The 25,412-nt window shown below is 34.6% G+C and overlaps 4 protein-coding genes and 1 long non-coding RNA gene across 6 annotated transcripts; 4 read left to right on the top strand and 1 right to left on the bottom strand.

Moving 5' to 3' along the window:
• Positions 1–346: 346 nt before the first annotated feature.
• On the top strand, positions 347–2,689 carry LOC125207697. The gene is made up of 4 exons (XM_048107153.1): positions 347–652; positions 727–848; positions 2,029–2,181; positions 2,435–2,689. Exons 1-4 carry the CDS (start codon positions 437–439, stop codon positions 2,523–2,525), a joined length of 582 nt encoding a protein of 193 aa, XP_047963110.1. The 5' UTR covers positions 347–436; the 3' UTR covers positions 2,526–2,689.
• LOC125207696 (CASP-like protein 4A3) lies at positions 2,547–4,882 on the bottom strand. Of its 2 annotated transcripts, none has more exons than XM_048107152.1 (3): positions 4,023–4,882; positions 3,104–3,264; positions 2,547–3,018 (listed from the first exon to the last, which is right to left on the bottom strand). In XM_048107152.1, exons 1-3 carry the CDS (start codon positions 4,712–4,714, stop codon positions 2,951–2,953), a joined length of 921 nt encoding a protein of 306 aa, XP_047963109.1. In that variant the 5' UTR covers positions 4,715–4,882; the 3' UTR covers positions 2,547–2,950. The 2 variants fall into 2 exon arrangements, with proteins under 2 accessions (XP_047963109.1, XP_047963108.1); XM_048107151.1 differs by having other exon boundaries at positions 3,104–3,239; positions 4,023–4,875.
• A 6,153-nt stretch (positions 4,883–11,035) lies between these two features.
• LOC125203158 (transcription factor bHLH168-like) lies at positions 11,036–12,221 on the top strand. Its single transcript, XM_048101457.1, has 3 exons — positions 11,036–11,259; positions 11,360–11,683; positions 11,859–12,221. The coding sequence occupies exons 1-3, from the start codon at positions 11,125–11,127 to the stop codon at positions 11,946–11,948; spliced, it is 549 nt and encodes a 182-aa protein (XP_047957414.1). The 5' UTR covers positions 11,036–11,124; the 3' UTR covers positions 11,949–12,221.
• Positions 12,222–14,186: 1,965 nt separating this feature from the next.
• Positions 14,187–15,842, top strand: LOC125206447 (photosystem I P700 chlorophyll a apoprotein A2). The gene is made up of 2 exons (XM_048105701.1): positions 14,187–14,191; positions 14,822–15,842. Exons 1-2 carry the CDS (start codon positions 14,187–14,189, stop codon positions 15,840–15,842), a joined length of 1,026 nt encoding a protein of 341 aa, XP_047961658.1.
• A 3,146-nt stretch (positions 15,843–18,988) lies between these two features.
• On the top strand, positions 18,989–20,010 carry LOC125203329. The gene is made up of 2 exons (XR_007173345.1): positions 18,989–19,109; positions 19,635–20,010. It is a non-coding gene; the product is annotated as an uncharacterized LOC125203329 (long non-coding RNA).
• The last annotated feature ends 5,402 nt before the right edge of the window (positions 20,011–25,412 follow it).

Raw genomic sequence — 25,412 nt, 5'->3', positions numbered from 1 at the left:
CCACCATGTTTACTAATAAAAATGTCTATCTACCAATCCTAGTAGGCTAGTAGCCATTATATAATTAAAACAACACCTTTTTTAGAAGCAATATTTAAAAAACCCAACTTTAAAAATATCACAAGTTTTATTTATTTGTCTATAATTCTAAATATATCACCGTTTGTTACTCCCTTGATTACTAGTTACCGAATTTCCTAGGCACGAGTAATTAATGTCAAAACCCATCTTTGGAAATTTATACTGTTTTATTTATAAATCCTAAAATTGATAATAAATGGTATAGCAAAAACAAAGAATATGTATATATAAAATGATTTATAATGCCTCTCACCGTCAATCGTCTATTTATGTACTAATAATTGGGCTGAGTCCTCAAACAGTGGGGTCACATCTCCATTACTCCATTCTCCTAATTCATCACTGGTCGGCGGCAATGGAGAAAATAGTGGTGGTGGTGGAGGAGGCGGAGGCGGCGATAACAGCCCTGAAATGGGCGCTCCACAACATCCTCCGCTGCGGCGATGTGGTGACGCTCCTCCACGTGTATCCGACGCAGAGATCAAAGAGCAAGAGAAAGCTCCGCCGCCTCCGCCTCAAGGGCTTCCAATTAGCTCTCTCCTTCAGAGATATCTGCAACGCCTTCCCCAACGTAATTAATTACCTTCTCTCAGTCTCTCTCTCTCTCCATTGATTGATTGAATGAGTTATCATTATCAATTGCAGACGAAGACGGAGATCGTTGTGACGGAGGGCGACGAGGAAGGGAGGAGAATCGCCGCCGTGGTGAGGGAAATCGGAGCCTCCACGCTCGTGGTGGGGCTTCATGATCGGAGCTTTCTATACAGGTATTTTAATTTTTAATTTTTTAATTTTTTATTTATGTAGCAAGCACGTTAGATGTTGTCAAACAATTGATCACAAAATAACTTGGGCCTATGGTATGGTCAAAAAAAGAAAGGTGGGAAAAAGTTTGGTTAAATTAAATGTAAGTGGTGGGAAATTAGCGTTACGTCATGTAAAGTTGGTCATTATACTATGCCACAAGTTTAGTCAAAAGGGTGGGCCCCTCTGCTTGCCCGGCGTTTTCTCGCATGTCGTTTACCGGTCAATAGTCTTTCCGTTCGTAATATGTTACTCTTGTCTTGACTCTGCCGTGTTAGTTTTGAAAAATATGTAGAAAAGACTAATAGTAGTAAAATATTAGTAATAAAATATGATTATATAATGGGTAAAGAAAGATTGGTCGTGTATATAAAAAGTAGTGTGCAAGGATATGAAATTTAAAGTGAGGTGGACGTGTGAATGTCGATTTCAAATAGTGTGATTGTTAATTATGATGATTGTGAAATATTTTAGCGTAGGACGGTTTAAGGTGTGGGATATGCCACTTGGTGCTTATTTTTCCTTTTAATATTCGCTCAGTTTTATTTAATCAACTTTTTATAGTATGAGTTTAGTTGCTAATTATTAGATTAACCAATCACTTTTCTTGTTGTTTCATTTACTTAAAAGAAAGAACATGAAACTACCAGTTTCGTGTTTCCTGCATTTGATTACCTATGTTAATACTTAAATCTAATTTTTTTTCTCTAAAGATATAAAAAGGACAAAAAAAACATTCGTCCATTAATTTGAGTGGGAGAGTGGAAGTTGACATAATCGGATACTCGTGTCACACTAGTTGAAAACACTTTCTTTAAAAATCTTGTAACCACTCTCTTAGGCTTTTAAAATAAAACTATTTGCAATTTGTCTAAAATATTTTATTAAATATCGAAATATTCTGTTATTATAAATATATTATATTTTTATATAGAGGATACATATACTTTTATTTTACTACTAGTATAAGGTAATACTAAAACAAAAGTAAGGTCTAGTTACAGTAAATATTACTCCTATTCAACTATCATAACTTGCATTATTCTTTCAATATTGAAATTTTAATCTTGTAAAAAGACTATATATACACTTTGATGCTAATCCCATTTGGTTTCTATGATCGTGCTGTATATATTCATGTAGGTATCTAACACTCCAAAACAATAGCATAAGGCATTTGAACTGTAAGGTCCTTGCCATCAAAGAACCAACAACAAGTCCGACATCCACAACGATCTCTATAGAAGGGTCTTCGACTACGATGGACTTGTCACAGATCGAAATATCCGTACTTAGGTAAGACTACTTGTCATTTTTTGGGGATTTTACTTTTTTATGCGTTGATAGCTTTTGCATTTTTTATTATGAATTGGTAAAGACCTAAAAACAGAATAGTTATTTAATACAGTGTTGCGATGTCTTGATAGATTATGTGTGTTGAGCAATAAATATGCCATTTTTATAGTTATTGGATAGTGGCGGAAAACATGGTATGTTTGAACTTTATAAGATTATAATTTAATCCATTATTGATTTTTACATATTGCAGTATTCCTGAAATTCGTCCTCAGAAAATCCCATACCAAATTTGTCCAGATCCGAATGCTATAATTTGGAGATCAAAGCCAACAAAAAAGTAAAGACAGAGAGAGAGCATCATATGCAGAGAGCTCAAGATCTTCATTGTCTAGCTACATATATACAAATGAACATTGTAAAACAAGACATTTCCAGCTATTATTTCTCCTTGGTAGAAATTTAATAAAAACTGAGGAGTGAGGAGTGTTCTCTCTTTTATTGATCATATCTAATCCTACGCTCAGTAATTCCAAAAAAAAAAGGTAGAATTGAATTCCTATTTACCTCACAGATTATGTACAGTACAGCTTCTGGAGGGTGTATAGAATACAGACAGATGACATATACTAGTATCAACTATCAAGTAGCATCCCGGTCGCAGAGGTTGTAACCGGACACAAGGGAGCTGATGGCAAAGGCGAGGAAAGCCAGGAACGACATGGCAATTGACGCACTAGCCATCAAGGTGAACTCGTCCGCACCCCAGTTAGAAATCCAGTCGTCCACCCTGGTGGCTGCCGAGGATGATGCTGACATCAGAAGGTACGCAAGGATCTGATCCACAAGATTTTTTCAATATTACAATGAGATTAAGAAACTATTGCTAATATAAAGGAAATTAGATTTACATATCACTTGCCTGATCCATTGCAAATTCGAAATGGTAACGAAGATGGTGTGCAAAGACATGCTTCCCCTTCCCCAGATAGTAAGCCAGGTCCAAAGCTTGGAAACCAGCATACACAAATCCGATAACATTTACAGCTACGCAGAATCTGTTTACAACATCCATCAGGTTGACTAACAACACATTAGTTAAAGCAAAATGCAACAATTAGTTCAACTCTAACTACAAAACCAGATGCAGCCAATCTAGTTCAACCAAGACTATAAACGTATTTAGAAGTTCGAAACAGATAGATATCCAGTTTATGTGAGTAAAACAAAGGGAGTATTCTCGCTTTATTACAACTCCTCCTGCTCCGAGCAAGCTACAGAGTCTATGATTATCTAGCCAGAGCAAATGAACTTTGAGCTGATAGATGAACTCAAAGACCAACTTTATGAGGCTCAAACAAATAGTGATCTAAATCTAAGCTTTTGGAAACATCAAAATACCACCAAAACACATTTTCCTCATCTGTTAGTATCAAATTTAATTTTTGCTTCTGATATTCACAAGCATAAACTTCAGTGGAGCACCAGCATTACCAAAAACTTTGCATTGAAGAAACAGACTACAACACCTCTTGTTTCCACGATTCTACAGTTTTCGACCCGTGTCAATTCGAAAAATTCATGCTATGACTTGAGATAACAGCATAATGATTGCAAAAACTTGTGTACAGCCAAATGTACTCAGCAATCAACATACACCCAAAATCCCCAATTTGGGTTCATCTATCCCCAATTAGGGTTTATCATTAAGAATCAAGGTTTACAAACTCCTAACTAGGGTTTATTATTCACAATTAAGATTTAATCAGGGTGGACTGTGCCAGATTCAATTCATCTTAAACATGCAAGAACCAAGATGAATAAAATTTGCAGAATCATACCTGTATTCGATATATCGACCAAAGGAATCGCCGCTCCACCCCTCCGTCTTGTCAGCAGCCATAACCGAAAACGAAATCAAACAAGAAATGACCTCAAACACTCGAAACGCGAGCGCCACCCTCCTCACCGCCGTGTTCCTCCCCGACCTCTTCAAGATCGACTCCACCGCCGCCCTCGACCGCCGCTCTCCCCCCACCACGCCCCTCCCACCCCCGTACCCCTCCTCCAGCGCCCCATCGCCGCCCACCGGCCCCACCTTCTTCACCCCGGGCGGCGCCTCCTCCCTCACAAACTTATTAAGCCCCACAACCGCCGGAATCTCGAGATTCTCCCCTTCCCTTCCGCTCCCTTGCGGCGAGCTCACCGGAATGTCGAGATTCTCCGATGCGGAGTGGGGCCACCGCCGCCACCCTTTGCCGACGGCGGCCGGAGAAGGCTCTGGAGCGCCGGATTTCCCCGGAGACGGGACGGGGGAGTAGTACTTATCGACGAGGACTATGGCCTTGTCGTTCTTGTCGTTTTGGGGACGGAAGGAAGGGTCGTCGGAGCGGAGGGGCGACTCGGAGCGGAGAGGCGAGTGGAACGAGTCGCCCTGACTCGTCATTGACTCAGTGTCGGACATGGATATGTGGCTGTTGCTGTTTCTTCGGAAACTCGGTTTACTGTGATTGCCGGCGTCCGCGCCTTCCATTTTTGGAGATTTGAGAGGGAATTGACGGAATTTATGATTGTTTGGCGATGAAATTCAAGAAAAAGGAAAATTATAAGGGGGAGAAAGGAGCGAAGGTGTTGGGTTTATGCTCTCAGTTGTCGGAGGGGGTTCTGATTCTGTGAGCGAACGAGCATGGTAGCATCTTGTGCACTTCGTTTATTCACTTTTTTAGTTTAACAATTCGTATTCCTAATTTTTGCGCATAGTCGGTAACATACTCCAATCCAAATTTATTATACAAATAATTGAATATACAGTTTCTGTAATTGTTTTTGGATGGTTTCCACGTGGCAAGTGGTGGTTGGGTTGTTGATATCGCATGACTGTGTGAGGTGCAGATGAGCAATATCATCTTAAGATGGGACATTAAAAATCCTTTACGTCCTAATTGCGTTTACTGAACCTTAAATATTTTCTAATAAAAATATTCGGGCTTCTACCCACGAGTCATCGCCCCACTCTACTCCTCACTAATTTATTAAAAAATACATTAAAAAATGTTAGTATGTCTTAAATCCATTAAGAAATGTTAGTATGCTTATGGCATATTTCTGTTTCAGGTCTTAATTTTGTATTGGGCCTAAATGTTGTTGTCCATTGCTAGATATTGCTCTTGTACATAAATTTAGAGAGGGAGAAAATCGCGTATATATAGGTTTTCAAAAAAAAAATAAAAAAAAAATGAAAATTGGGCGCTGGCTGATCGGCACGCCACAATGGTGGCCAACGCACTCAAATCGGCTAGCCCACGCTGATTCTCGGCTGGCCGATTGCAATAGTTCGGTTAGCCGATCGGCTAGCGACGCGAATCGGCTAACCACTATTGTGGATGCTCTTATGAAAATAGATCACCAACTGTGCACGTGTTGTGCCATTTTCTACACAAACAAGTAAATAAAAGAAAAAGGAAAAGAAAGAGAATAAAGACAAGTAAGGTAGCATTTCATTCATAAACTGATGTGTTTTAAGCATAGTCCCCTGGTGTAATCCTTCCTCACATTTTATATTAAGATATTGGCGCATAACATCATATAATTTTCAAAAAGTTTGGTTTTTTCCATAAATTTTAAAATTGACAAATAATATCATGAATTTCATTCCGAGTTTGTTATTTTCCAGCACTAAAAAAATTTCGACTATATTAATAGATTGAAGAACAAATTTGGAGGGTGTGCTTTAAGAAAAACTATTCTCAAATATTGAAAATCTTGAAATTATCTAAGTTGTTGTCGAGAAATTACGAAAAAATATATTATTTGCCGGAATTTTTTCATTGTAGGAAATAACAAACTCATGGTAAAGTTTATAATATTATTTGTCAATTTCAAAGTTCATGGGAAAAATCCAATTTTTTAAAAATTTCATGATATTAGGTACCAATATCCTCATTATATTTAACTAGTCTTATTATTTTTTGGAACCAAGTCTTACATATTTTAAATTTTGAAAACAATTCAATTTAATATATAAAGTGGCTTCTTACGAAGGAGCATAATAGATTCCCCACTAAATTTAGTAGATTACTTAAAAACCAGATATAATGGATTCCACTAAACATTAGTATAAGTATATTCTATAAATTCTGTATATGCTAACTATTATCGACTCTAGTTTTTATCTTACTAAAACATCTTTTAAACTAAAAAATTATTATAAAATCAATATTAAAAGTTCGTAAAAACCACTATATTTAACACTTGCCCCTATTTAAAATGCTAAAAGTTCCTAATTTTACTTTTGCACTCTTAAATATTTTTTTAAATTAAAAAAATATTGGTCCGCCTTCATAGACTACTTTCTTTGTTGTTCGACCAACGTAAAATTGCGACCCAAAACGCTCAAGGCTAAAAGCTATTTATTCGTAGTTTGATTTTGAATGCAAAATATTATCACCTTCCTAATATAGCTTGACTTTTTTTTTTTGTTTAGAAATTAGAATACGGGGAGAAAAGCTCCAAATTTATTTTACTATATTTTCCAAATAAATTCGGTGAAATACTATTCTACTTAAATAAGTCTGAATAAAATTAGAAAGGAATCTCTAGGGGTATTTAATTCCATCAAATCTTTGGAGATAACATATAAAGGCTATGTCCATATTCATATCTGCTTTAAGTCACTTTCATGCAACTCAAAGTATTTTTTTAAAGATTTTAGAATAAGCTACCTCATTTTTTTTGTTAATTAAAAGAGAAAAAATTGTGGGAATTTTTAATAGTAAAAGTTGAGGAGAATCACCTTTGTCTCCATTCCCTCTTTTTTAGTTGATGTTATATGCAAATTCCTTTGCTTTTTTCCCTCTTTATTCCTAGTTGTTCTTTTCTTGGATCTCTCTTCCATACAAATCACTCTTCTAATTACTTTAATTCAAACAACTGTTCTCAGTGCAAAAATGTTAGTATCATAGAAAAGGCCCATTGAATAAATTATGGGCCATAGTATATTCGATTAATTTCAAATTGGGCCAGTTCAATCTTGGGCTTCTAGATAATTATACTTTAGTTTATTGATTCAATTAAATCCAAGTGTCACCATAAATTGATCTTTCCTTTATGCCATGGTACTATTAATTATAGCAATCTGTATTAAATGCTCCATGGAGTACTAGTTGAGACCTTGTAGGTTGAAATGATTCTTTTTGGTATGAAATTACAATTTTCAATAAAATTTCGAACATAAAAAACACTCAGTAGACATTCAAACTAAGAATTTAAGTATGATTTACTTTCGATAAATCTATGGTCCATTGAACACAATCTTATTTTTATTATTGACTTGGAATTGGAATATTGAACATTGGTCCCATGACTTAATTACAACAACCTTGGACTATTAATAAAGAATTTATCTTTAATTAATTTATTCCGGTTACGTGAGTTTCCCTAATTGGGCGTTAAAATACCTAAATATTCAAAGATATAGACTTACTAACTTTAGCTAATTTATGCACTTGTACTTCCTTTGTTTATCATTAAATATCACATTTTACTATTTTCATTTGCTCATTAATAAATATCTCATTTGCTTTTTAGTATTATTACTTTTAGTAATAAATCTCACATTTCACTAACTTTATTTCACTTATATTTTATTATAAAACTAATATATAAAAATAGGACTACCTTAAATTGCAGGTGGCTACTTAATTAGTTAGTTCTTATAAACTTATTAGTGTGAATATTCAAGTTCTGGTCCAATGACAAATATTCCTAACATATATTACGTGACACTTTAGGAGTCCAAGTCAAGTTATTTTTGTGGACACGACCCTATCAAAATTTTGAAGATGTGTTATGGATATAATCCTTGTAGCCTCGTTTATTTAAAAAGAAAAATAATATTGTTAATGAATATAATTTCTTGAAATATGATTTTAATCTTGAAGATGTGTTATGGGTAATCCTTAGAGCCCCCGGCCGTTCATTTGATAGAACAATCATGTTATTGCAAAATATATTTTCTTAATATATGATTTCTTATATAGTAGATTAATTATTTGTCATACAGGTGTTTGAGAATATAATGAAAATGTTAGGATTATGAACAATACTGATTAGTTAAATGTATTTAATAAATTGACGTAATAATAAAATCATACTCTTTACATCCACCAAAATAATGTTTCATTTTCTTATTTCCTGATGTTTAAAATTTAAAGTTTCATTTACTTTCTTACATTTTTGGGTAAATGAACATTATTCCACTAAATTATTACATTTATATTCTATTAGAAAACAAATAATTTTAAAATGAAACTTACTGTACAGTTCACTAAATTTTCTCTTTACTATTAATCTTACAACTCGCACCGATTAAAAATGAGAGTAATTGATATGCATAATTTATTTCAAATAATTAAAGTTAATAATAATTATAATAATAATTATAATAATAATAAAATCGCATAAACAGATATTAACAGCTTCTATTGTTAATTTTATTCTTTACCGCATAAACTGATATTAACCGCAGTTCACACTCTAAATATACAGTCATTTGATATCGACCACATAAATTTCACGTCATAACCTTTTATCCAATTGCACCAATAATTTAGGGTGAGACTTTGATGAGTCTAGAACTGACTAGCTATGAGAAAACAATGATGGTGTTTTTGCATTTAATCCCATAAAAATCAAACTTTGCACCGACGGACACCGCTCAATTTCAAACGATGTTATCCAACAATTCAAAGTTAAAAAATACGAGAAATTCTTAAAAGAGAAAAAATATAGAGAAAAGTTATAATGTCATCTATTTACTTTCTAAAAAAAATAAAAATAAAAATATACCGTTCTAAAAGTAACAAACTCCAAAAAAAAAGTATATAAAAAGATTAGTTATTTTCTAAAATAAAAAAATAGTACTACCTCCATCCCCAAATTTTGACACAGTTTATTATTTCAGTCCGTCACTGAAAATTTGACACACTTCACTTTTTACCATTTTTGGTAGGGGACCTGATCATATTCCACTAACTCATTCATACTCACATTTTATTATAAAACTAATACAGTACTTTAAAAGTAAGACCCACATCCACCAACTTTTTCAACGCACTTTCCATTACATTTTTTTAAACCCGTGTCGGGTCAAAGTATGTCAAAATTTGGGGGACGAAAGTAGTACAAGATAGCATTCTAAAACATAAATGTATAATACCTTATCAAATAGTAACTTTTTTATTGGAGAATGATTTTTTATGGAAAGAAAGTAAGAGCATCTCCAAGGAGAGAAGGTATATAGAAAATGTATATTATGCATTTACCTTCTTAAAAAGTGAAATATACCCTTCTAAAAAGTAACGCATTCCAAAGGGAAAAGGTATATAAAAAGGTAAACTATTTTTTAAAAATAAAATAATAGTACAAAATGCATTAAAAAATATAAAGTGTTACACCTTCTCAAATACCTTTCCCCTCGGAGAAGAGTTTTTCATGAAAAGAAGGCAAATATGGTAGTTATAAGATTTTAATGGAGAGGTAAAGATACTTCGGGAAAAGATATAATACCTTCTCATATACCTCTCCTCTTGGAGAATGATTTTTCATGAAAAAAAGGTAAATATGGTAGTTATATTAGTTTACCTTTCCATTTACCTCTCCCCTTGGAGATGCTCTAAGTATGGTAGTTATAAGATTTACCTCTTCATGGATAAAGAGGTAAAGACACTTCTTTAAAATAAGAAAATGTATAATACCTTCTCAAGTACCCTACCATATTTACCTCTTCATGGTAGTTATAAGACTTTATCTCACCATTTACCTATCGCCTTGGAGATGCTCTTAAGGCAAATTGTAGTTTTTTTAATGGTGTTTTAAGCTAAAAAGTAAAAGAAAATTTTCAGCATCTATTATTGATACCGAAATGTGACATCACTTTTTTAGTGGGTTTACTTACTGGATAAGGGGTGTTACAGGAATTCATATCTCTATCTAGATTTATTTAGTTGGAAATTTCAATTTTGCCATCCGATTATACTATATACTTTTTTAATTCATATTTTTCTTATTTTTCCAAACCTCAAATGCTAGAATTGCAAACACAAGGAAGACTTGGTAAACTAAATGTTAATGTTGAGTAGAATGATAGGAATTGGGGATAAAATAGGGTTTTAGGGCAAAGAATACATGGTTGCAAACCTGACTTTATTGTCTTAATTTATAATGGAAGATATCTAATGTTCGCTAGGAAACAAAACACGCATTTAATTTTACACGAAAATATATTCAATTGTTCACATCATGACACATGCATTGGTAGGAGGTCATGATCAGTCGCAATTCTTAAGAAATTCGAAATTAAATTATTTCTTACATAAATTAACTTCTGGTCTATCCATTAAATCATATTACCACTATCTACCTATCTTAATATGTTTCACTTTTGATTATATATTTATTTATAGTTGTTTTCATAAATTTTCCTTCAGTTTAAAACTACACGCCCCTTTAAGGTTTAACGTTATTGTATATTCCAAAACAACCTTAAATTTGAAGCTATACGATGGGAAAAGTTGTAAAAAATTAACGTCACCAAGAACCCAACACGCTTGCTAAATTATCAACAACGTAACATCAAAAAAATCCAACATGCTACGTTTCTTTCCATGGATGTATGAAGACGAGTTGTATACATTGCGGCTCACAAATTCAACTTTAAAGTCCCATCATATACCATTTGGCCCTACTCCTCTTTTAAATAGTATTTTGGTTACCCTGAAATCTCATTAAAAGGAACATGCTCTCCCCCCCCCCCCTCTCTCTCAAGTATATATACCTCTACTAATGAGTCTTGATACTTTGAATTAATTGTTCAAGTCTTTCTCCATTCTCATAACCAACTCATTTCCTTGTTTATTGGACTTCCCTTTTCATCCAAGATTCGAAATGAAGCGGAGCGAGACGAGTTCTAAGAGCAAACTTGAGAGAAAAACCATTGAAAAGAATCGAAGGATTCGAATGAAAGCCCTCGGTCTCAAGCTTGCTTCCACCATTCCAGATTGCCATCTCACCCAACCAAAGGTACATCACATGTCTTTGAAGTTTGATAGATTTACAAATTTTGCAAAACAATAAATTAATTGTTTTTTTTTTTTTTTTTTTTTTTTTTTTTTGTGTATAGGAATTCTTGTCACAACTAGATCAGATAGATGAAGCAGCTGCTTACATCAAGATTTTGAGAGAGAGAATTGAAGCACTAAATGGAAGAAAGGCACAGCTCATGAATTCCGGCAACATTGCCAAAGCTGCTGGCAAATCGGAGACGTTGCCAATTCTGACTGTGAAAGAGTTAGGGTTTGGTGTGGAGGTGATGCTGATTAGTGGACTAAACAAAAATTTCTTGCTAGGTCAATTGATTAGCATCATTGAACAAGAAGCTGCAGAAGTTGTCACTGTTAACATCTCTCGTGTCGGCGACAACATTGTCCACACTCTACATGCTCAGGTGATTACTAACCTAAGGGTCCATTCGATACTTAAACTGAGAAATAGTAAGGTAGTGAAATGAAGTTAAAAACGGGTTTTCGTAGCTTTTCCTAGTATCGAATACTCCTATATATGTAACTATGATATTTTGATTATGTGATTCAAAGACTTACTATATTGTTGTTTTATGGCAGGTTAAGATTTCTAGGGTTGGCGTGGACACTTTAAACATAAGTAACAGGATTCACGAGATGATTTCAACGAGCTCGTTATATTTCTCATAGGAAAGGAAGATTGGGAATCGAAGAAATAAAGTTTGGTATGTGTCGATTAAATTGTTTCTAGGGTTAAAGTGAGAGGATGCAGAACTATATCGATATCTTCGAGCTTCCTCTGTTAATTACTTAATTATACTATATGTTTAGTACATTTACCTTGGGTTTAATATTTCCAAAAATTCATATTGTATAATAAGTAGTAGGAGTACCATTTTGTTTCCTTTATATATAGTTCTTGTAATATTTATAATTACAAATTAAGTGATAATTTGGCCCGGATGTTGTTGCTTTGGATAAGTAAGCATTTGGTAGGGATCTTGATCATCTTATATATATAAAGACGAGAATACAAATTACTATGCATATATATACAGAAAAGTATACTGTAAGTAACCTACACATGAAATTTAGACTATTGCACATGGAATAACAACATTTACTGTGTAACTTTATTTTTTGGTTGCAAACTAGGTTTTTACAAAGTGATTTTAATTCAAGAGTAAATTAACTAGGTTTTTACAAAGTGATTATGTATCTAATTAACTAGGTTTTTACAAAGTGATTATGTATCTAATTAACTGTTTTAAATGACGAACGACTCACTGTTCCTACTCATATAATTATATTCAGAGTTTGTTCTAGGTAATTAGATTAATGGGTCTGTTATTATAAATACATAAACACTTGAAGTAAAGAAGTCTCTAATCGATCAGTTGATTAATAATAAAAATATATAAAAAACACAGATAATTAAGAGTGAAATTTTATTGTTTCAAGATATATAAATTACTATCGTTGCCTCTTAAAGAAGAATTCAGTCAAGGAACGAAATAAAACATAAAAACTTTATAAATATTCCATCATACATATAGGCTGCTAATGAAACTCTAAATGTAGCAGATAGAATGCTAATACGAAACTAGTGAAGAAATAGTAAATCACAAACTTAAACAAAATAAAAAGATAAAAACATAAGTAGTGGAGTAACTTTTATCGGTCTGCACTAATTTATAGAGAAACTTTTTCTGGTCTTACGTTCTTACAAATAAGTTTCCACAGATTGATATTCAGTTCTTTCCTTTTCTTTTCCTGTTTTATTTCAGGTAACAAAAATGATCAAATACTCCACTATATATTTCAACAACTATATAACAAATTAATTTTATAAGGACACCAAATTAGAGACAGAATTACCGCAAAGAAAAAAAAAATCCGTAAGTCAAGGAAATAATTGTCCACTACAACCTTAATCTTTTTGTTTTGTTGTAGTAACACTTTTTTGTGTTTTGGGATGCTTTTGTTTGCATCCATTAATTTTAGTTGTAGGTAGCATATTTAAAAACACAAATTAGCATTCTTAATTTACTAAAAAATATTTTTAGACATTAAATTTTTTTTTTTTGTGATGAACTCAAAAAGATAAAAATATTTTGTCACAATGTAATTATACATGATCAATATTATAATTGAGGCGCAGCATGTTAGTACAATGTTTGTGTTCAATTGAGATTCTAAAACAATTTTCCTAATGAATAAATGATTTTTTTTTCACGACGTATAAAAAAAGTCAATCAACGCAATACGACTTTAGTAGCTAACGACTAATTGACTTGGAATATTGAATTGATTGGGAAGATTGGTACGTTTCTTTTGTTTATTGAAACACAATAATGGATCTGCTAAAAAACAATCAAACTGTCGAAACGGAAAAAACAGAATAGTGTTTGTCGGTAATTTTGTTTACTTCTTTGATTTCTAATAACGAGAAATAGTATTAATCAAATTACACGCATATTAGTTTATTGGGAAATTGGTCTCTAAAATCATAAACTTTACCTAAAATTTGGTATTTCCCATAAACTTTGAAATTGGTATATAATATCACGAACTTTGCATTTTGTTTGGTATTACCCAAACTCACTCAAATAAGTTATTTTCATCAAAATCTTATTTAACGTAGGCAACCGTGATATGTTTTATAATATTTTGAACCACTTTTTAAGTTCATAACATGTAGGATAAAAAGTTACGTTGAAAATCACGTTGATTTAATTGTGTGAAGTATGATGAAAAAGCCTCGTAAATTAGTCAAATATAGTAATAGACATGCCGTGGGAAATACCAAACAAAATGCAAAGTTCGTGATATTATATACCAATTTCAAAGTTCATGGGAAATACCAAATTTTAGGCAAAGTTCATGGTTTTAGAGACCAATTTCCCTAGTTTATACTATGACGGACTGATGAAGTATATAATTTCGTAGTACTACTCCCTCTATCCCATAAGAATATACACTCTTTCTTCTAGGGGAGTGTTATATTGCTAACTCATAACTTAATTGCTAATTATAACTAAATAATAGCCATTAGATATTCAAATTAAGGGCTTAGATCATTAATCCCTAAATGTCAATACGATCAACGAAAAACGTCAATAAAATAATAGGATTAATTCCAAAAAATATCAATAAGATATTAATGTCAATTAACTTGTACATGTTTAGTTATAACTAACTTTTAAAAGAAATCCCAAAACTTTAAATTCATATAACGTATATCAAATTAAAGATAATTTCATAAGAATTCCAACGATATCATACATGCATATGTTCCGACGTCAAAATTTGAAAAAAAAATGAATTTTTTTAATTTTTTCGTACAAGCAAAAATGTCAACATACTATATAAAATATGTCAATATAATACATGTAGAATGTCAATATAAGCAATGAGTTAACATTCTTAAAGCATTGTGTTGACATTCTCAAAGCATTGAGTTGATATTTTCGGAACAATATATTGACATTTTCATCCAAAACCCTAATTTGGAGTTTTTCTTTTTATCTTTTTCGATTTAATAATAAAAATGAAAATTACAGTTCCTTGGCTTGGACAGGACATTTAGTACATGTCGCTATTCCTGGATCCAGAGGGGAGTCCGTTCGATGGAATAATTTCTTAGATGTATTACCGCATCCCCAAGGGTTAGGCCCACTTTTTTCAGGTCAGTGGAATCTTTATGCTCAAAACCCTGATTCAAGTAGTCATTTATTTGGGACCTCCCAAGGAGCAGGAACTGCCATTCTAACTCTTCTTGGAGGATTTCATCCACAAACACAAAGTTTGTGGTTGACTGATATGGCTCATCATCATTTGGCTATTGCATTTATTTTTCTTGTTGCTGGTCATATGTATAGAACTAATTTCGGGATTGGACACAGTATCAAGGATCTTTTAGATGCACATATTCCTCCAGGAGGACGGCTGGGGCGTGGGCATAAGGGTCTTTATGATACAATCAACAATTCGCTTCATTTTCAATTAGGTCTTGCTCTAGCTTCTTTAGGGGTTATTACCTCCTTGGTAGCGCAACACATGTACTCTTTACCTGCTTATGCATTCATAGCACAAGACTTTACTACTCAAGCTGCATTATATACCCATCACCAATATATCGCAGGATTCATCATGACAGGGGCTTTTGCCCATGGAGCTATCTTTTTCATTAGAGATTACAACCCAGAGCAAAACGAAGATAATGTATTGGCAAGAATGTTAGACCATAAGGAAGCTATCATATCTCATTTAAGTTGGGCCAGCCTCTTTTTGGGATTCCATACCCTGGGACTTTATGTTCATAATGATGTCATGCTTGCTTTTGGTACTCCGGAAAAGCAAATTTTGATCGAACCCATATTTGCTCAATGGATACAATCGGCTCATGGGAAAACTTCATATGGGTTCGATGTACTTTTATCTTCAACCAGCGGCCCGGCATTCAACGCGGGTCGAAGCATCTGGTTGCCCGGTTGGTTAAATGCTATTAATGAGAATACTAATTCATTATTCTTAACAATAGGGCCCGGCCATTTCAAAGGAACGTGGATTATATATAGCTGAAAGTTAGCTAAGAGCCCAAGTTCTTTCTTACATTTGAAAGACGCTTTTGCAACAAAACGGAAAATGCAAATGGACTCAAGGAACGGGAAGTGTTTTACTAATGAGGAAAGGAATTTAATTTTTTTAGTAGTTGGTGTACTAAGTCTAAATTTTACAAATAGATTAATATCTCTTTTACAAAGCAAAGGAAATTAAATATACACTTGGGCCTAAACCATTTTTCGTACTAGTGTTGAAAGACCTATTCTTGGAGAAGCCAAACCATATGAGAAACCGCCGATCCCTCTCCTAAACAATCGGTTATTAGATTTTTAGCCATGATCTGCATTACTTGGAAATCAGAACAAACAAGTCAAATCCCAACAGAATACAACTCTGCAATTTACATTAATCAGCCCACAACTCCACGTTGGAGGATTGGGAATCAACTTCATAGAAAATAGAGAGTGAGAGAGGGACGAGAGTGCAGAGACGAGTTCATCAAGTGCAGCATCAGAGATTAGAGAAGAAAGGACTTAGCTTAAGCCAATCGCGGAGACCAGACTAGATTTTGCGGCTGACCTCGACGTTTGATGAGAATAACTGTTTTGTTAGTCTCGAGCTTTATGGAATTGAAATGAAGGGAAAGGGTAGTAGTATTGGGCCTAATTTAAGTGTTGGGATGCTGTAGTTTTGTGGGGCTAAGGATTTAATATATATTGATGATCTAGTTTAACTTTTGGATCAGCGAGCTTAGTTCTTGAAGTGGGTTGGGCAGGTTGTTTGATCGATGGGCTGCTTAACGATATGAGAGCTTTACAAATTTATGCTAAGGATGAGCGAGGATAAAATGAACACCATATAGGACGCATGCATTGTTTTAAATATGTTTTATTTTTGCAAAGTCTAATTTTAGTATATCATGTTCTTTCAAAAAGGGGATGGTTTTTGCATGCTATTTGAGAACGGAATGGAAAGACGAGTTGAAGATTTAAGTGAACGAGGTGGACTTTCTTTTTAAATAGGGACTATGACCTAAGTATGTTTATTTTTTCAAATGGTGCAAAATATGTTTATCATGCCCTATTTTTGTGATGCTATGAGACCTATCTGAAGTGGCTTTTGCCATGTATGTTAATCGAATTCGGGTCTGACTAGGGAGTGAGTCCCTACTCAGGCTAGTGTACACCCCGTAGATCGTGCGCTATATCTTCGAGTTGGCCGGTCTAGTGACTTGGAATGTGGCCACATTTCTTGTCATGTATGTTCAGATATGGTATGGTGACGTTGATGATGTTGAGGTTGATGATGATGATGTTGGTGAGATGTTTTAATGACTCGGGCCCTTTCATAGTTAAATACCCCGAGGTCACTCGTTAATGACATACTAAATAATTTTTATAAAAATATTTTCGGCATGAGTCCACTGAGTGCATCAAGTACTCAGCCCTGCATGTGTTTTCCCTATGTGCAGGTCGAGGCGTCGAGCCGTGACGAGCGCGGTGGGTGTTGAGCATAAAAGTGAAGAATGTCTATCAAATGTTTAGAATATGTTGTATCTTCATACATAGCAGTATTCTACTCTCGAAATGCTTCTGTTGAATGTTGTTTCTTTTGAGTTCATTTATTGATGAGTTATTGTATCCCTTTGAGTTGTTGTTTGTTGAGATGATACTCTGATTTTATTCGAATTATTCTTATTATTTCGAGCTATGGTCGAGTTGTGCATGTTTTCCCCTTTCTTCCCCACTTCTTTAATCCTCCCCTAATCGCGATCAACCGTGTTTTCTATCCTTAGAAAATGTGAGCGTGACAATAGCAATATGTATTAAATGCTACATACTAATTGAGACATTGTAGGTTGATTAAGCATACCAAGTTGGCATGATGATCTGATATGGCCATTATATCAGATCATCATGCCAACTTGTATGCCTAGTCCACTAAATTTTAACTTCTAATTAAGACCTTGTAGGTTGAAATGAATTTTTTGGTATGAAATTTTAATTTTCAATAAAATTTCGAACATAAAAAACATTAACTAAGAATTTATGATTTTACTTTCGATAAATCTATGGTCCATTGAACGCAATCTTATTTTTATTGTTGACTTGGAATTGAAATATTGAACATTGGTCCCATGCCTTAATTACAACAACCTTGGACTATTGATAAAGAGTTTATCTTCAATTAATTTATTCCGGTTACGTGAGATTCCATAATTGGGCGCCTTAGACCTCTCCAAGGGTACATTACAACCTAAAATGGGATAAGTAATTAGCTTAAATAGTACTTCAAAACCAATCCCATTTTTGGTTTTTGGGAGGAAAAACCTATCTTTAGATTTGCACTAAATTCAAACTCAAAAGCTTTTCAAATTTTGTGGGTAAAAAGAATATAATATAAATAATATTCTTTTAAGTTTGAGTTTAGTGTAAATGGTTGAAGTAAAATCATATTTGATGTGACATTTACACTCAAATGAGTTTGAATTTAGTGTAAATAGTTGGAGATGCTCTTAGAGTCAAACGCTAACTCACTTTAGTTAATTTATACACTATTACACTCTCAGTTCATCAATAAATATTACATTTTGCTATTGCTTATTAATAAATATCTCATTAGGTTTTTAACTCTACTAATTTTAGTTATACACCCCACATTTCACTAACTTTATCTTACTCCCATTTTATTATAAAACTAATATATAAAAATAGGACCACCGCCTTCTATTTTTTTGTCCACCCATTTTCTACTATATAGTATTTCTTAAAACTGATGTCATGTCAAATGTAGACTCGTATATATTCAATATATCTGATTAGGTGCTACTGCACTTAATTAGCTTATATATATTCAATATATCTTGCTACTGCACTTAATTAGCTAGTTCTTATAAACTTATGGGCCCATTTGGTTTGTCTGATAAGTCAAGTTAGGAGTTTTTATCTGGGCTTGTCAAGCATTTGGTTTCCAATTTAGCTTTGCAGACAAGTCCAAATTACGTGCTCCGGCCCGCTCTAAAATTGCTGTAGAGCACAGTTAATGCATCTTGAGAATTGATCCCGACATGCAACGCTCCGCCACATCATTTATTAATTGCTAACTGGAATGACCTCTTTGCCCCTAGATCGGTGTTTACAATTGTCAACTTCATTTCTCGATTTCTAGCAACCTAAAATCCTCTCTCTTCAGCTTTTCCTCTCCAGATTCATTTCCCCCGACTAGGAAGAAGTCCAACCGGTCTACATCCTCGCTCCGGCGGTTGACGAGTAGTGCATGAACGAGGTAATCTGCTATCTATCACAACTCTGTTTTCCCATGTCGAAAATCAGAACCAACACCATGTGTTATTGGCTAGAGTTTGTTGATTTTGTGAGTCCCCTACAAATTCGTATGATTTTGAGTTGATTTGTTCAAATTCATATGAATTTTAGTTGGGTTTTCCATTTGTTGATGGGATTGCATCATTCACTTCAAATTTCCAAAAACGACAAACCTGCAAATTGAATTGTTTTAATTATTAATTCATATGTTGATTATATTCTGTGTTGATTATTAATTCCTATATTCTGTTCTTGGCTGTGTTGATTATCAATTCAAATTTCCGTGTTCCTATATTCTGTTCTTTGCAGTGCAAATTATATAATTTTCTCCTGTTAATTATCTCTTGTTCAAGCTCATAATTTGAAAATGTTGGGAGACTTTTGAATCTGTAAAATGCAAATCTGGTTTGATTGTGAAATATGAGGCTCATATTTTGTTCTCCTGTTCTTTGCGAATTGAAAACCTTATGTTATCTTGTGAAAACAGATGCCTGTAGGCCAGTTCTTACAAGAGTCAGTGGTGAATTTGTTAGACGACATACTACGAAACTACATCGTCTCGGTGATCACAAGGGTTCGCCCCATGCTAGCTCTTGCGGGTCTTCCAGCCCGGCTGCTTGGTGGAGGTACTATGCCCAGTAGGGGAACAATCCAAGTTATGAAATTAAAGCCATTGATAGGCTTGTAGGTGACTAAACCTATATGCCTTAGTTTTATTTTAATGGTTCTAAAAATAGTTTGAATGGTCCTGCTGTCTTTGTGTTCTCGACCACCCCATGAAGCTTCAATATTTATGGAAGTTGTTTGTTATGGTGTATCTTATTTTTAATGGATCTTTTCAATCAAATCGCCATTTTTTGGAATCTGTAGTGTAACGTATAGGAATTAGCAATTTTTTTCTATTTACTGATTGATTCTTCTTTTGAATTGTTAAGTTGAAGTTTTGCAAAGAATGGATATCAAACAAAGTTGATACATTTCTACTCAATGAGAACACAGTAATATATAGGAAATAGCTTTTTTTGTATGTACTGATTGATTAGAGTTTGAGTCGTTAGGTTGAAGTTTAACATAGAATGGATAGGTTAAAAATAAGATAATTAAAACATCCATATGTATATAGATTAAAACCTCTTTGTTGAAAACCTGTTCCTAATCCAGTAGAAAATCAGCAATTAACTAACAACACCAAAGGATACCTCATAATAACACTGCCCAAATCCACATAAAATAACCTACAGGCGTACACAAGGCCGCCTTAATAAAACTACACTGGAATCATCCAAGTTTAGTCATCACAGAATCCACACAACAAGTCTTAATAAAAACATAAACAACCTACATAAATCAAGCCATAGATATTACAATTTGCTTGACAAAAGAAGCCACTATATGGCATCACGGATTGGGCAAGTGAAGAAGATCAGTTATGATCGAACCTCTCCAGGGCGTGGAGGACATAATCCTCATGGTCCTCTTGTGGTATCCCTAGGAAGAAGTCAAGACGATCCACCTTGCGCAGAATAAGTTCCCCAGCATCGAACTTCTGCGCTTTGCTCAAAGCAGTGAGCTTGCCCAACATCTCATACACCTGTTTCCTGGCTGCGCTCAAATCAAACTCATAGCCTATGCGGAGGCTTAGGGATTGGATTCTGTAGTTGGTGTCATCGTGCAGTTTTGTAAGCAACTGAACAACACCATCAATGCTGGTATCCACATTCCCACTAGTGGAACCACCTCCTGTACTCTTTCGCTTCTTACCAATACCAGATGTCCCTCCCCCAGCCTCGGTCAGTGATGTGTTGTCTCCAACATGCTCTTCAGTTCCAAAACCAATGCCTGAGGCAGATATGTCCTCCAGATTTGCAGATGGCTGCCCTCCAGCAGCTCCATTCCCAGTACGATCAAAGTCCATTTCGGCCTTCGAAGGTCCTCAGCAACCCCTACATTTGCACGGTCTTTTCCAAAAATCACTTGCCAATGGGCCAATAGGGCCAAGCTTTGGTTCTTATGCCTCCAGCACTAGGTTCAGCCTGTGGGTGGAGACATTTTTCAGCAATGTAACAATGCTTAGGTGTGCAAAATCGAACAAAGTATGATGTGTAAATGAAAGTTACCCTGATGATCTGGGGCCACTGCTCATCATCAGCGCCGATCTTGTAGTCTCCATCTGTGTTGTACCTGACCCCAGAACGAGACAGTATTCCTTGCAGCAGGTTATATGTCCTCTTCCAAGCTGTGATCTTTGACACTATGTGGGGCGTTGCTTTGATATCAGAACCTGGGCAATGCCGTTTCACAGCCTCCTCTAGCTTACCAAGGTATCCCGCCCGAAAACCGTTGTCGGATTTCCAGCCTTGTGTCGCGAGATCCTTCAGAGTGACAACAAGTATGTCCTCCTCCCGGTCGCTCCAGCTACGTCTGGTTCTGTCAGTCTTAGGCTTCCGGGAGCGCCCAAGGAAGGCATTCACTACAAAAGATGAAAGACCTTCATATATTTGCCCAAATGTGCCGAACTAACTAGAGATAAAAGTTTTTAAACCCAAATGCAAAAGAACAAGTTACATGCTCTGACCAGATACATAATCATAATGTAGTGTATTCAAACAATTTCTACAAAGGAAGACCATGACATATGGTGTAATTAGACAAAAAAAATAGTGCAAGAGACCAATTATTACAGTGCAACAAACAAAGAATCACCGCAGAAAGAATCAACAACCGTAATATATGATTAATCGGCGTTCATACCTTGAGTTTCAGATGTACCGAACTCAGCTCGCTTCCCTGCCATTTCACTACATAATTCACGAACACTAATTCATATATGCACAACCAAAATCGAGCTGTGGAAGGAATAGAGGCCGGCGAGACTTACTGATAAGGCTAATTTCATGCATCGGTTATATAGTGAAAACACTACATTTTGTTGGGTCTAACACAGTTTCTAAGCTAGGTGTGTAACAGAATCGCTAGATCCAGGAGATGCTGGAGGAAACGGTCTAGCGAAGGAATGAAGGAGAAGTGAGCAGAACTTAAGGAAAAGAAGACTAGAAGAAGGGAGTCAATAGCTGAGGGCAACAAAGTCTATCTATACCTCGCTGGGCCCCACTTCAACGCCTATAAATAGAGGAGCATGCAACACACAAGAGATACAACTTTTTTCACTCTTAGCTCACACACAACACACACACTTGGGAAATGGGAGTTCTGGGGTAGTTTAGGTTTCAAGGGGTCCAATCTTCAGAGAAATTCCGTCGTAACACCGTCCGCGTGAGGGCGAAGATACAATCTATTTACTTTCGGTTCTTTTGCACTCTATTTCGTTCGAACTTCACTTTTGGAAGTCGATTTGGTTGTTGATGTTACTGATTATCTATGCATTTCTTAGTTTTCGTTATATTTGTGTTATTTCGAGTTGATCTACGTTGATCCTGCTGTTAAGAGTTTTTATTTCGGCAAGTTGCATGTTGATCTCTGTTTTTGTTACTTTGGTGCTCGATCTGGGAATTTGGCTGTAGATCTGCGGTGTTGTTGTTGATCGGAGGTTGTTGGTTGAATCTGAAGTTATGAAATGTTTTTTTGGCTGGAGTTTGTGTCGGATGCTTGGATCCGGAGTGGATTTAGCGTCCGTGGTTGGATTTGAACAGGGGAAGTCGAGTTATGCATGTATTTTGAGTTTTCTGTTTACTTTCTGTTTTGCTTCGTCTAGCATCCGTAGATTTGTTTAGTTCTTCATTAAATCGTTAAAATCTAGTCTGCTCTGTTCCGATTTCGCTCATACTGTTTCTTCTGAGGTTTTATGCAAATTGGTTGGAGAAGATGATGTCGCTGTTAGTTAGTACCTTAGTTAGTTGTTTTTCCAGCTTTTCGTCCGTACTCTGCTTTTTCAGTTATGGTCCCCACCGTCAGTTTATTTCCCAGATCTAGGTAATTAGAATAGTTTCTCAGATCTAGTGATTGTTTCGGTTCTAGTTTACGTGCATGCTTTTGTTGTTTCGCCTAGATCTAGCTGTTAGCGTAGTAGTTTAAAATCCCAAGTTTAAGTTTAATTTCCTAACCCAAAAAATGCGTGGCAGCAGCCAACCCAAAAACAATTTCCAAATCCTTGAGCATGATTATTACGCATCCATCTCTGTGGGATCGATCCCTACTTCCCTGTGCTAGGGTTTAGTAAAGTGGTTGAGGGTTTTTGAAGAAGTGCTCTGTGTGTCCGACGACCAGGATTTTCCGACGACCAGTGAGTTCCTAGACCGTGTGATCTAGCGGATTTGCTGGACCTAGGAAACCTGTTATTTCTTTCTGTGCACACAGTGACTACCCACACACCAGTTGTGTCTCTTCACTTACACTCAACAGCAGTAGATGATTTCGGGAATTGCAGACCAATTCTTCGTCGACCAGCAACGAAGAGAGAAGAAGCAGCGGCGCACAAATTGATTGAAGAATGGAGTGGGAAGTGCATATATGTGTTAGGGTTTGATGTGGTGTTTTGTAATTAATATCAAAGTAAGTAAGGGTACTTCTGTCTTTAACCAATTAAACTGGATCCCTAATCTTCCAGGCCAAATGGCAGCTTAGCCCATGACGGAAAATTTGTCAAACAGGCCAAACACGGGGAAAAAAAATTAACTGCAGATAAGCCCGTCCCAAACACTATCTGGGCAGCCCAGTTAAGAAATTTATAAGACAAACCAAACGGGCCCTTAGTGTGAAAATTCAAGTTCTGGTCCAATGAGAAATATTCATATATATTCATATATATAGTATAACGTGACACTTTAGGTGTCCAAGTCAAGTTATTTTTGTGGACACGACCCTATCAAAATTTTGAAGATGTGTTACGGATACAATCCCTGTAGCCTCGTTTATTTAACAAGAAAAATAATATTGTTAATGAATATTATTTCTTGAAATATGATTTTAATCTTGAAGATGTGCTATGGGTAATCCTTAGAGCCCCCGTTTATTTGATGGAACAATCATGTTATTGCAAAATATAATTTCTTAAAATATGATTTCTTATATAGTAAATTAATTATTTGTCATGCAGGTGTTTGAGAATATAATGAAAAATGTTATTAAAAAACTTAATACTGACTAGTTGAATTTAATTAATAAATTAACGTAATAATAAAATTATACTCATTATGGCCACAAAATAGTGTTTCATTTTCTTATTTCCTTATGTTCAAAATTTAAATTTCCATATACTTTTATATTTTTGGATAAATGGACATCATTTTCCCCTAAATTATTAGATTTATATTCTATTAGAAAACAAATACTAATTTTTAAATGAAACTCATAATTCACTAAATTTTCTCTTTACTATTAATCTTACAACTCAACACCGAGTAAAAATGAGATTTTAAACTATGGACGAAGGATATAGACATAGTAATGATATGCATAATTTATTTCAAATAATTAAAGTTAAATAATAGTAATAATAATAATAATAATAATAATAATAAAATCTCATAAACAGATATTAACAGCTTATATTATTTGATTTTATTCTTATCGCAGTTCACGCTCTAACTGTATATTGTACCGCATTTCACACACCACATTGTACCCAGTTGTTGACCATTAATAACTTTTTATCCAATTGCACCAATAACTTTTTATCCAAAATCTCACGTCATAACTTTTTATCCAATTGCACCAATAATTTAGGATGAGACTTTGATGAGTCTAAAAATGAGTAGCTATTAGAAAACAACGATAAAAATCAAACTTTGCAACGACGGTCGGCTACATCGCTCAATTTCAAACAATAGATGTGATTATTTCATTTATGTTTCCGATTTAATTTGGTGAAAAAAAAAACTGATCCAACAATTCAAAGTAAAAAAACACGAGAAATTCTAGTTTCCTTATGAAAGCAAATAATTTCATATCTCTGTCTAGATTTATTGAGTTGGAATTTTCAATTTTGCGATCATGATTACATATACACTAAAAAAAAACTTTTCTTTTAAGGATAGAAAAATTGAGACACAATTACTGGCGTTTGGAATGTTTAATAACCATAATTTAAGCCATAAAAGAGAGTATCCCTAAGTTGAATACAAAATATCTTAATCTTTTAGCTTTTTAGATGATTCTATTTGTGTTCCCTAATTTTAGTTGGAGCACTAACAATAAGAACACTTTATGAAGTATGGGGTATAATTAGACATACAAATTAGTGTCTTCAATAGTATTAAAAGTGTCATTATCTGATTTTTTTTGCAATGATATATACTTTTTTAATTCG

This window comes from Salvia hispanica, chromosome 2 (assembly GCF_023119035.1).
Source record: "Salvia hispanica cultivar TCC Black 2014 chromosome 2, UniMelb_Shisp_WGS_1.0, whole genome shotgun sequence".
In the NCBI taxonomy this organism is placed as follows: domain Eukaryota; kingdom Viridiplantae; phylum Streptophyta; class Magnoliopsida; order Lamiales; family Lamiaceae; genus Salvia; species Salvia hispanica.
This window is presented reverse-complemented; position numbering and strand designations above follow the sequence as displayed.